This window comes from Osmia bicornis, chromosome 1, assembly GCF_907164935.1.
Source record: "Osmia bicornis bicornis chromosome 1, iOsmBic2.1, whole genome shotgun sequence".
Classification (NCBI taxonomy): domain Eukaryota; kingdom Metazoa; phylum Arthropoda; class Insecta; order Hymenoptera; family Megachilidae; genus Osmia; species Osmia bicornis.
Genome location: NC_060216.1, coordinates 6,549,808 through 6,562,430, shown reverse-complemented (window position 1 = coordinate 6,562,430; position 12,623 = coordinate 6,549,808). Strand labels below are relative to the sequence as shown.

Here is a 12,623-nt window from a genome sequence, read left to right as displayed (position 1 = left end):
TTTTATTTAAGCGGTAAACAAATTTGTATTTCATCGAGGAAAATATAGACGGTTCTGTTGTTAGCAGAACAATGAGGAAAGGAAAGAAAAAATCGATGGACACACGCGTGTGTCAGCTTGTAAACGATTCCGATAAGAGAGAGGACTGCGTGCATCATAGATGTATTTTTATTAGGGGGTAGGTATGGAAGAGTCGCGAGCATCGAGCGCGTGCAGCTTACGGAAGCTCAAGGCTGCAGTTACCCTCTCGGTCACTATGCTACCCGCTTGATCCTTGCGGGTCGGGAACGAGGTCAAGGTCGTTCGGTGGGAGAACTTTAAGTGCTTCCACGATTCATTGAATTCCTCTACCCTTTGTTACTCGTCCTTTGCTACGGAAAATCGCGATTTCATGCAAGACTACGAGTCTTACAAGCGACGATGACGACATCACCATAAACATTCCCGTCACAAAACATCGATTAAAAATGGATTTATTCGAACGTGTTAAACTTGAACTATATTTTCATACGGGCTTAGATGGGCTTGTTATCAGATAACTTTGATTATCCTTCTTATGAAAGGCCCGCGCTTTTCGACGCTCCCACGTGATAGAGCGAGCTTGTATGCGCGCGACGAAACTATCTCACGATTTCCACTTTATTTAGTATTCATAGAGTTCTGGTAATCCTCGACGGATCAGCGTTCATAGGGAATCCAAGTGCGCAGCAGAAGATGCCTTCTGGAATATCAATAAATGATAAGGGTAGATTTCAATCGAGACTCACCGTGCGAAGGAATGATACGTCATCCTGCTCGGATCCACCCTCACTGTCAGCCATGCCGTCGGTACGTTTTCACGTAACCTCGACGAGCTCGTTCACCACCTTCCTCTTGCAATTTTCTCTTCTGATCTTTGCCCCTATTCTCGTAGTCAATGGGGTCGCAGATGGTCACACACAGTCACGATTCAACATGTTTCTCCCTCCGGTGACACTGTTAGCCCCGTGCAAAACCACGAGCACAACTACGACGACGACGACGACGACGACGACGACGACCACGGGGTGCCGACGACTTCCTAACCTCCGGTGGTGCAGCAATGATCAACCACTACTACTTGCTGGTGGTTGCCTCGCGCCCTCGACAGACCCTGCGCAAGCGCACCTTTACTTCAATCAAATTCCGCATGCTCGAAATTCCGTCGTTACGGACGCGATACGCTCCGACCACCCCCTTCTGCATTGTTTTTATTACGATACTGGCAATTAAGCGATTCTGGTCACTTCGGTTACTCCGAATTGCTTCGCGTGATATTAGGGTCTTAGAAATTTTGGGGTGGGACAAAATCTCGTATGGTTTGGAGAACGATCAATCAGAAAATGGGGTAGTAATATCAAATCCATTTGATGAGCATTTACGCGCGACCTACCCTGTTACACGATGTATTTTTTTACTATGCCGAAGGATCGAACGATTCCAATTGCTTGTGCGCTTCGAATTGCGCCAAATAACGGCAGGACCTTGGAGAATCTGGGCTAGGGTGAAATCTCAAGAAGATCGATGAGTTCGGAGATGACATGGCAGCATCGAAATTGAAAGAGCACTTTCATCACTTTTACGACGATCTCCGTTTCACGATATATTTTTAGTCCAATTACACGTTCTTACTCATCGATATTACGTTGCATCTACGCTTAGAAGTAAAAATCATCTTGAGAAACTTCCCAGGTAGAGAAGTTTGAAGATTTCAAGGTTCCCGACAACTTTCAAATAAAGAAATTAAATAATGTGAAATATCTGATATTTCTCATATTTTCAGTAATAAATTGAATCACTATGAACGATTTCAAGAGTTCTCAAGACAATTATAATATTTCACCACTTTGAATGATATCCAGTATTGTTCGAAGCGTTTCGAGAATCGATTACGGGATGCTGTGAAAGAAATAAAGAACTTGTTCCAATGGAAAAGGACAATCTGTTTAAATCTTGCCGTAATTTAGCTGAACGCGAAATTGAGAAAAGTAATTACGGTGACCTAGAATCGTGAACGTTCCTTGTGTTTTGAAACGTTTGATAGAAATCACGATAGAAATCGGATTCCCGATTGCATCGTATAAACAAGGCAAAATTGCTACCAGGTACAAAATTAACATGGCCAATGTGATTATTGTTAGCGATCGTTTACGAAGCATTTATCGGTTTTCCTATTTCCGTAACGATTGTCGCGATGCGTGAACGTGCGTCAATTAAAGTGAGAAAGCCTCGAGAGCTTGGAAACTCGTATATTTAGATGTACAATCCAACGCTCGATGGGTTTAAGTAAAAATAGTTCCGAGCAGCCGGTCATCTCCCACGTTACTTCCGGAGTAATTTAACTCATTAAAACACGACTCAATGAACTAGTTATTTCTTAGCCGCGATTTAAGTTGGAGAAGTACGTTCTAACGAGTGCAAGGAGACAATTGTTCTCTTTAACATCCGACACAAGTAGTTCATTTCGATCGATATCCAAGAACGAATGCCGTTCGAGCGTTAATCGACTAATTAAATAATATCGTTGTCAACGTAAACGTTCGTCGACGTGAACAAACGCACACCGATCCGGACCTATTTCATTCTGGTATCTATTTCCAGCAACGGGGCAGAAATAGATGCATTTACCACCCGACGAAGTCGTCGTGTGCGCTTGGCCGTGCTTCTACTAGAATTAGAAACTGTAACGCGTTAATCGAAGGTTAAGGATATCGGGAACGATCGTCTCGATCGAGGATTTTTGATAAATCGAAACCGACTCGTGAGATTTCGAGCCTAGACGAAGTCGTACGGTCGATTGGATGGATACGCGACTGGCAACTGATCAACGGTCAAATATTTCCTCTGACAATTCTCACGGGCAGCAGCGAGAAAATACACTTTGTCATTGGGACGAAGTCGCGTGAATATGTTCGTTTCGGAACGAGGGTTTCGCAATTTTGCAAAACTCGCTGCCAGAATACACTGACAAGTCCGTGGAGAATCGTAAACGCGAACGGAGATGTACTTATTATCGTTGGATCGATCTGCACGATCGAATAACGTTGCACTTCTGGGTCAAAATGCTTGAGACGGGTTCGTAATCGACACGTTGATTGCCATAGTAAAAATAGTCGTGTATATAAAAAAAGTAACATTACTTTTGCAATGTACATGTGTACGTTTCAAGAGATACATTAAGAATTCAATGTTTTAATCTTTATTATTCAATTGGCAATTTAATTATGGTGGCCATTTAGAATCTTCTTTCCTTTTTAATTACTTGATTTAATTAAAACATGGTAATCAACGCGTTAACTACCACAAACTTTCGAGAAACCTCCCTGCAGAGCGTATCGCGCCCACCCGTACGCTCGAACGCGCGCACACACTCTCGCGTATACGTATCGTATGCAAATGCATCGAGGTCGATTGGTCTCCCGAGTGTCCGCAATGCAACCGGTAACACACACTGCATTACCTTCGAACTTCACGATTTCTCAGTCACTTCTTTGCTTCACTATCTTGTGACCGGAAAAAAAAAATCGTGTCGAAGGAAACGAACTGGATTTGAAATTCACCTCGTATAGAAAAAGAAACTTTTCTTCACTTCGCGTACACGTTGCACACACTCTTCGAATTTGATTTACGGGATCGAGTTGGATCGAACGAGAGGGGTCGTATCAGCCCTTCGGGGTGGCTGGATCCTCCGGTTCCTCGTCGACGGTCGGGCCCCTCCGACGAAAGTCGTATCGAAGCTCGAGCGGTTCTGAGCGGAATGGAACGAGCGAGCGAGCGGCTCTACGCGGCTATTTTCAGCCTCGAGCCGAACCCGCGTTGGCTCTCCTCACGCGACCAGTCGCTTTTTCTCCGCGATGTACGCAAAACGCGTCGTTAATGTCCCCTCGAGGGAATTGTCAGAAAGTGACAGAACGATTTCAGAACGTAGAGAATTTCATTCCGTAAGGGGGTTAAAATCACCCTTCGATGGAATGTAATATCGTTGGAATAACGTTATACACCCAAGTAGTAGATCTTTTAATTACCTATGTAGTTATTTACTTTGAAAAATAAACCCTTTGCGTCAGAGTGTACAATACAAACGGGGGATTTGCCTGCTCAAGACATTGAATATTCTCACAATTGGGTCAAAGTTGAAACGGGAAGCTAATGAGAATCTGAGTAGCAATGGATATTCGAAACTGCCTTTTGCAAGTGATTATGTAGTTCAAGCACACTCGAGCCCTAAATCTTTTTCAATTTTATTTGAGAATTTTGATAGAGGTGCATTTATTTGTTTAATTTTTTCCTATCGAACAAATGGGCACAAGCTGAAGTTACATTCTCAGGTTTCATCGAACATGGTTTATAGCTTCATTATTCGCCCGCTGCTACTACCGTTTGCCAAATTCTTCTATGCCAGGTTGGAAATTTAGTCGAAACGTCCAAGGAAAACCAGTAGTGGTCGCCCGCGACATTTTCCGAGAGGCAATCCTTCGGGTTACACCACCGACGGAGTGTAAGCTCCTCTTTGGCATAATAATAACCTTTTCCTATTTTAATTCCTACCACTGAAAGCGCTGTGGTGGGAAACCAGTCGTAGTTGGTATAACAGGGTGTGACACGAAAATGGTAAGGGTGCTCTACAGCACCCTAAGGGTGGAAAATTCTCGACTGCTGATATCTTGTATCTACAGGTAATAAAGCAGAATAAAATTCTTGAAACAAATTTGCGATTACGTTTACGCTAGATTGCGAGTTAACGTAATGTTATATACTACTAATTAACTTTCTCTGCAAACCTATTTCATTATTTCTGTTACGGTAATTACTTGATTCCTACGGAAATTCAAATATCATCAATAAGAATTCCTTGCAAATCAAATTTGATACGATAAATTCTACATAGAAAGGGAACGAGCTGTATTAACGCATATTTCTATAATAGAAATTTCGTGTGAAATGAAATTCATTAGAGCGGTGCGAGCTATTCTCCCCAGTATTGTACTGGAAAATGAATTCGATTGCTTCTCCACTTTGTTGTGTTTAATCAAAGTATTCCGGAATTATAAGCAAGCCTTATTTTTGAGCTTTATTAAATCATAAAGCATCGTAAACACGAGTCTCTAATAATGGCGCACGTTTGAGTGAATCGGTATTTGAAGGGTAAAAATTGCAGCTTAAACGAAAGAAATTCCAAATTTCGTTGACTCAAAATAAAACAGTTCAATCGTAAAAGATCCTTGACAAATGGATGGCCTTAGAGTCCTCGGTCTTCTGCGACTCCGGCAATAATCCAGGCGTCAAACCCGAGGAATTATTGACTTTATCTGTTCCCAATCCGTCCACATACCCTTCTTCGTAACGCGTAGCAGCAGATACACGGTGGCTTTTTTATCGAATATGGCAAACTTACGTAGACGATAAATCGTCTTAACCTGACCCGAGTGATCCCTTTATTGCCGGGCCTTTTCGAAACGAGGGAAGGACGGTCGGCTCACTCTTTCCTTCTTCTTTGCGCAAATAAATTTGCACGATCGTTCCAACCTGTACGCGGTGGATTCTGCCCGGGGAACGTAATTTATTTTCACCCGTCTGCACCGAAGGCAATTGCATCATTTATATACGAACGCGAACAGCTAAGGGTAGAAATTTGAAATTAAAACCTCGCTTCTTTTATACTCGATCGCTGGAAATATTCCGTTGCATCGTATCCAGTTGGACGATATCAAATTTTTCTTATTCTAACGCTGTACAAAAATCGTCGAATGGTAAGCAGAAAAATTTGGGACACCGTGTCGGCCCATGAAACTTAAAGCAAACGCAATACATTTTTTTGATGTTTGAATTTTTTGTACATATTTACAAAATGTTCTACATTTTTCCTTTCTTGCTTACGAGCGTTTATTTGTTCTGCATTATCAATGGAAAACGGAAAACACGATGCTTTATTAAAATGTTTTTAAATCAACTTTTCCAAATAGCTTTCACATTCTGTTTACAGAGTTTTTCTATGTTTGCTTTAGTGTTTTCGGGTGGAAATACGTAGATGTAGGATAGGCTTAAAAAAATAGTGATACATCCGCATGCTACTGTGCCTCGACTAAAATTAAATATTTCAATTTTTTGAAGAACGATTTTCGTACGATCAGTAGCCCACAAAGGGTTAAACAAGGATTGTAATATCTGGTTCGAACTATACGAGTGTTCTTTAGACCGAGAGTCGCTTAAACAACCCTCTGATTTTACCTTATGAATAAAGTATTCCTCATCGGCGTCTGACGGTAACGCCACCCTCCACCGCGGTTCATTAATTGCGCCTGGCGAGCGAAGAAAACCGGACGGTCGGCGTGACCCGATAAAAATGGAAATGAATAGACGAGAAACGTATAAATTGTGCAATTCACTTTGCCGTGATGTACGCGACCGCACGAAACTATCGTTGTGTATTTCCATGTTTTTTTGCTAAATTAATATTCCGCAAGCAACGCGCCAAGTGTTTACCCCTCGTGAAAGTTAATATTTCAACGCGTTATTGTTAACGATCCCGCTGCAGTATTTACGCTGAAACGAACATACAGAATAAAAAATAAAAGTAGCTGAGGGGAAAAAAAATGAAATTTACAGTCATCACAGAGAATTCTGTGCGTTTCCCTCGCCCGGAACGAATCATTGTTTCCGAACTGGTTAAAACGCGTACAGAATTGTTTATAAAACAATTCGACGTTGTGATATCGCGTCATCGGAATTGTGGTTCAAATTTTCGACTAAAATATTCTTTGATCAAATAAAACGATGATGACTCGAATAATTGCGATTTATGCAGGGGATAATCGAAGGATTTAATGTTGCACCTTCAACATCAGTTTCTCTTGAAATTTTTCTTACACGTTTCGGTTTCGTTTTCCTACGTTTGTATTTAGAAATGTATTTTAAAACTTTCTAACCAGTTTTAGCATCGTGTCTCCAATTTTAAATCTCTGATGTGATTTGAAATTGAAATTTATTTTAGAAGCGTAAAACTTACAACTAAATTTCGTATTCGATTAGAATTCAATTAGACATCCTGTCGGGGGAGGTTCGGGCTGTCGCGAGCAGTGGAATCGCGCAGGGTAACAATGAAACGAAGGAAACTTTAGGGGGGAAAAATTTCTTTGACCCGGTAGTTCGACACGTAGCCAGTAACCGACAAGCCACGAATCAAATTTGCCCAATCTGCGCTGAACTTTTGACCCGGTGGAATAATGTTCGCGTGATTTCTGTGCGTCCGTAAATGAAGTGGCAAGCGGACTTTGTCGGGCAACCGGAGAAAATAGAATCGTGGCTGGCAACTGCTAACTGAAGTACAAAGTTAATCTCGGACTCGTCAACCGCACGGGATTAGCATATAAATTTGTCAAAATGCTTTTGTCTATGCGCTTGGGTTATGACTCCAGCCGATTATTTCTGTTTGTTACATTCGTCGTTAGATCTGTACAATTACATGTGACTTCAGTTGCATATGGAAGGTTTGCTTATGAATAGAAACAAGCAGGATAATAACTAATTTATCGTGTTTCGCGATAAAGGATGACGAAAATAAGCTGTTCAACCAGAGGCTACCTATCATCGAATATATTGCACGAATTCAAACCCGCGACTGAAACGCGGCTCTGTCCCCTCGAATGAAATGTTAATCATCTTGTTACATGGAAATGGAAACACCATTATCTTCAGGGGATTCGCGGAGCAGTTTTATCGTTGTCGTTGACGCGCAACGCATTCGATCCAACAGACGTAGACACGATAATTTACGAGCATGTTACCCATCGTACAATGGATCGTACTTATGTTGTAACAGCTATTTAATACCAGCCTTACCGATAGGCTAGAAATTTCGTTACACCAGGTGGCAGACATCCTGAAGCCCTTAGGCCACACGCAGACACGACGAATTGAATTATTTAACTACGGTTTCCAACGCCGGCCGCAAGCCTAATTACGAATAGAGGTGAGTTTAGAAACTGCCAGACGGCTGCAAGTCCAATTAAATTGTTATTCGTCTCTTCGCTTCCGTCACATCCGGCTGGGCCGGCTTATAGCTTCCTGAGAATAGCTATTGGAACGCAATGATGCAAACTTGATAAGTGCAGTTCCATTATCATCCCTGACGTAAAGAAAAAGTTTAAGGAGACAAGAGAAGGAGAAGGGAGATGCTTGAGAAAGCTCGCGAGATCTCCTTAGATTCACCAAGTATTTGTAAATCGTCGGTGTTTGTTTCGCAAGCAGCGAAACGGCGCGTCGTGCATCGAAATTCACGATAGCCATCGACGATGTCTAAGATACCGAGGAATTCTTCTTTCGGGTCGATCGTGACTCGTCCACTCGACGTTGATCCATTTGCTTCCCAGCTAAAAGCTTCCTGGCCAATCGTAGGTCGAGCGAAACAGAAACGAGTACTGGCACGATGTTAAATTTTCTCGAAACTGCAAGACAGTGGCGGATAAACGAATGCTTGAATGCTTTTAAAATTCCTTGATAAACAGCCTCGTAAACACTTGCATGGAAATTGTTGTCAGTTGTCTACTGCTGTCGCTGCAATTGCCTGAAGGGATCGTACAGGGATTCTTGTTGTTTCGGTTTTACTCCGATATTAATGCCCGACAAATCTCTAATACCTTACCGATTTATTCACGGATGATTAAATTTACAAATGTCATTTACATTTGAATTTATCATTTTTATACCGTATACTGTTTAATTCTTTTTTCTTGTATCAGTTCCAAAATTAAAGTTGGAAATGATAACGGTAATAAAAATTTATTTATCAACCATTGCATATTGAGTAATACTACTATAAACACAGGAAAAAAGGGGAAATTGAACGGATTTTCGTGTACGATGGAGTTTTAATCGGTGAACTTCCATTTCAAAATCGACGTTGGAGCAAAAATGAACGCGGAAAAACGAATAATCTGGGTGGATTTCGAAAGTTCAATTTTCCAGAGGGTGCCGCACCTGTAACGGCAAATCCGTCTGACCTTTTTGTTTCGATTCCACGGGAACTTCAATTCAACCCCCGTCACTGAATATTCATGCGGTTTTATTAACCGCGATTTAAACATCGCTTTCCCTCCAAACGCCCTTTATCTTCTTAGATCTCTCCGCTTTCGTTCCCTCATTGCCAGTTTGCGTCCGTCCATAGGATCTTGCCACGAAATTAAATTTTATCCGCACTCGATTCACCGATTCTTTTTTTCTATTAATCATTGTTAATCACTTTGAATTAAAACGTGTTCGAGTTAAATGTTCTTTGATCCGTCCTGTTTGTTTCCATCGAAAGCGTTGCTATTAAATTCGGTCGCGTTCGATGTTCCGAGGGAATTTCAGTCATAATTCGAGGCAAAATTTTCTGTAAGACGGCTTAAAAGTGGCCGTAGAAATTTATTGTACGACCAGAAAGAAATAGGGAGTACGGATAGAAAGGTTTCTAAGGGTGGACTGGGTGTCTTGGCACCGGTTTGCTCGTTCGATTGAATAATAAGAGTACTCTGCATGCCGCGTTCAAACTACTTTTGGCTTGGTTACATTTTCGATCGGGAACAATGCTAATTATTGCGCGTTTCAAAGTACAAATATTTTCACCTCAATTCACGCTACCGTGAGTTTAATTTATACGAGCGATTGAAAATAACATAAGCAATCTCGTAATAGTAAATTAAAAGGTTAAATTACAAGATGAATTATTAACGTCTTTAATAAACAGCACGATTATCGAGAGCTAACATATTGATACTAAACAAAGGAGTTCATTGCAATCAAAGGGAGAATTGGATCATGTCATAGAGAATTCTGAGAATCTGGAATGCTTTGTTTTCATCGAACGCTGTTGTGAATAATAATATTTGAGAGGATTGCGCTCAATTCGCAGTCTTGATTCTCTTCAACTCCAATTACTGTGAAAGGGCGTGTTATTCCACGAACGTAACTTATTTAATGAAACGATATTAACAAAGAAATTTCAAAAGGTACTTGCATAGAAAATGGTACATTTAGAAACTAAGGCCAAGAATTTACTCAAATATGGATGCGAAATCTGGAATTCGATTTTCTTCGCGGTACGTCACCGCGTCATTTGTATTTACTTTCATTTGCACTTCCGATTCGATCTATTTAAAGAGAAACTAACCCTACGATTACACGTGCGCCCACATACGGCAGTATACGATGTTAATTATCCGTACGTTTCTACAAAATTGGCGTCAGAAAATGAATGGATATTAAATTACAAAATTAATAAATAGCATAAAAGGTTGTTGACCTAATTGAACGTGGCGCGGGTTTGCTTTTAATCGGAAAGCCCTCGAGCGAATAAAAATTTACAGCTGTTCAATCAATTTTCCTTATTCTCTTTTGAAATTTTTGTTCTTTATTTTCTGTTTTCAACAAGTTTTGTAATTCAAACGAACGAGAAAACTTTATAATTAAACCGTGCACGCTAATGAAATTTAAACCACGCCAGATTAACGGAAAACATTCTTCATTTATCGAATGTACGTATGTGTTTTGTTAACGAACAAACAATTTATGTCATGCAGTTATGTATATTGTTTAAAGATTCATAAGAATTGAAACCTGATTGATAACGAAATATTCGAAAATCGACAAAAGATAGGAACAAATGAAATGATATCCAACTGAGGTATAAATAGATTATTAAACGTTACTATACATCTACAGACGTGATCGATTCGCGCAGCTGACAAATCCCACGTAATTAACCTTTAATATCATCGTAAAAGTGGAACAATTCAACGACCAACACCTTGCTTCGTAATTTTCGAAATTATTGCTTCAATCGTTTCGATCGATTCATGAAAGGATCATTTTCATGAATAACATTTCGTGTGAACGTGCACGAGATTTAAACATACTTTGTCGTTTAATGAATCAACATTGAAATTGTCGATCAAACTTGTCGAGCTTTCGTGCAGTTGATTTGTTTCGATAATATTTCGTGGTTCCCTTTGTCTATTATTTTCTTCTCCGCGATCGAACAAAACGGTGTTACGTGTTTCGAGCGAGTCGATTCGAAATTTTCTTCGATTCGGCTCGGTTAAACGTTGCTTCGTGTGATTCCATGACAAAAGGGAATAAGTAAAAGTTGTAACAGCTAGTTCTTTTTCATCCCGGCAATCTATAGTTTTAATCCTTCGAGTATCGTAAAACCGAACGAAATTCTATCTCGTTCTCGTTCTTTTTCATCTGGTAACAACAACATTCGCGGCAGAAGAACACGCGGTTAGAACATTGGAATAAATTTCATGGTTTTTTCGTCGGTTGAGAAAGCTTTCCGACAAAGTTCGACCCAGATTGTTCGACAGTAAAGAAATCTTGTCCGGACGACGAGAAAGAGGATTCGAGGCAGAATTTCGCGTTGTCTCAAAAATGAAATCGTTCGCTTTACTTAAAGCAAAAGGTGGAATGGGTGGGGAGGCAGAGAGTGGATAGGGAAAAGATCGAAAAGTTGGCGAAAGTAGATTTTCTGCTTTGGTCGTTTGCAAAGCGAAAGCTTCGAGCGGTGGGTTAACTGGCCGAGTTCTGAAACGACGATGTCCATTGCGCCCGCGGTACTTAACCCTCGGGCCATTGTAGTCAAAGCGGAATTTTCGTGCAGACACCAGTTTCTCCGTTTCCAGTGTGCCAAGGCTGATGCCACGAAACCCGGCCAGGCTGCATACACTACGTTTTCAATTCGCTCTGATGCTCCTTCTCCACGAATAATCTCACGGACCTGCCCTAATTTTTGCTTACCCCACTGTTGCTACGCGTTCACATCCTCGAGTACCAACGAAACCTACTATTTTTTTTTTTTTTTTTTTTTTTTTTTCATGACTCGAACCGAAATGAATGTAGACGCCTAGTCCTGGAGAAGTTAGGAAACATTTTCTTTTTCATTTTTTATTGAAATAAGCACGATTCGATCTAGATTATTTTTACCATAATTTTACGTCATCGTTCACCTTTCAAAATCAAACCATTTGGTATTCAATAACGTACCATTTCTCTGGGAACTGCGTAGATTCAGATAAGGAAAATGTAAATGCATGATGGTGGAAATATACTGAAAGTAGGTTAATGAAGTAACAACATTACAGTTGATTTAACCATTCGTTCGTTATCGATCAAACAGTCTCGCGAAATTTTCTCCGTTCTTCGAACGCTCAAAGACGATATAAACAACTCGTGTTGTATCACGAGACAATCTTTTCGAAGATGAACGACATTTTTCCGATCTACTCGACGATTCAATTTCACAAGGTAACAAGTTACATATACAGACTCGTGTGCTTTCGAACGCAGACAAAGTTTTCGAAAGTCGCAAGTTTCAGGATCGACCACCGCAAATATATTCCGTGATGTTTTACGTTTCGAAATACGCTGTTTGTTCAATACAAATTTCAAATCATCTGAAATTTCAAATCAGCAAATGTTGCTCTGTTACCGCTCCATTTATCTTCGTTGCTCTCCATTGTAATCAATGGACGAGAACAAACATTTGTTTCAGTTATAAGCAAATCATTGTGGAACGTTCATTGCCAGGTGTATAATCGACGTTCTGAAAAAAAAAAACAAAAAAAAAACGA

The 12,623-nt window shown here is 40.5% G+C and overlaps 1 protein-coding gene across 14 annotated transcripts in view; it reads right to left on the bottom strand.

Moving 5' to 3' along the window:
- LOC114882194 (ryanodine receptor) overlaps positions 1–3,790 on the bottom strand; it is a 32,733-nt gene extending 28,943 nt beyond the window's left edge. For all 14 annotated transcript variants that reach the window (XM_029199104.2, XM_046286894.1, XM_046286873.1 and 11 more), the window contains exons 1-2: positions 3,479–3,790; positions 768–1,132 (exon numbers count right to left, since the gene is read on the bottom strand). In XM_029199104.2, the coding sequence (XP_029054937.2) occupies positions 768–821 (54 nt within the window). In that variant the 5' untranslated portion in view covers positions 822–1,132; positions 3,479–3,790. The remainder of the gene's footprint in view (positions 1–767; positions 1,133–3,478) is intronic.
- Between the last annotated feature and the right edge of the window lie 8,833 nt (positions 3,791–12,623).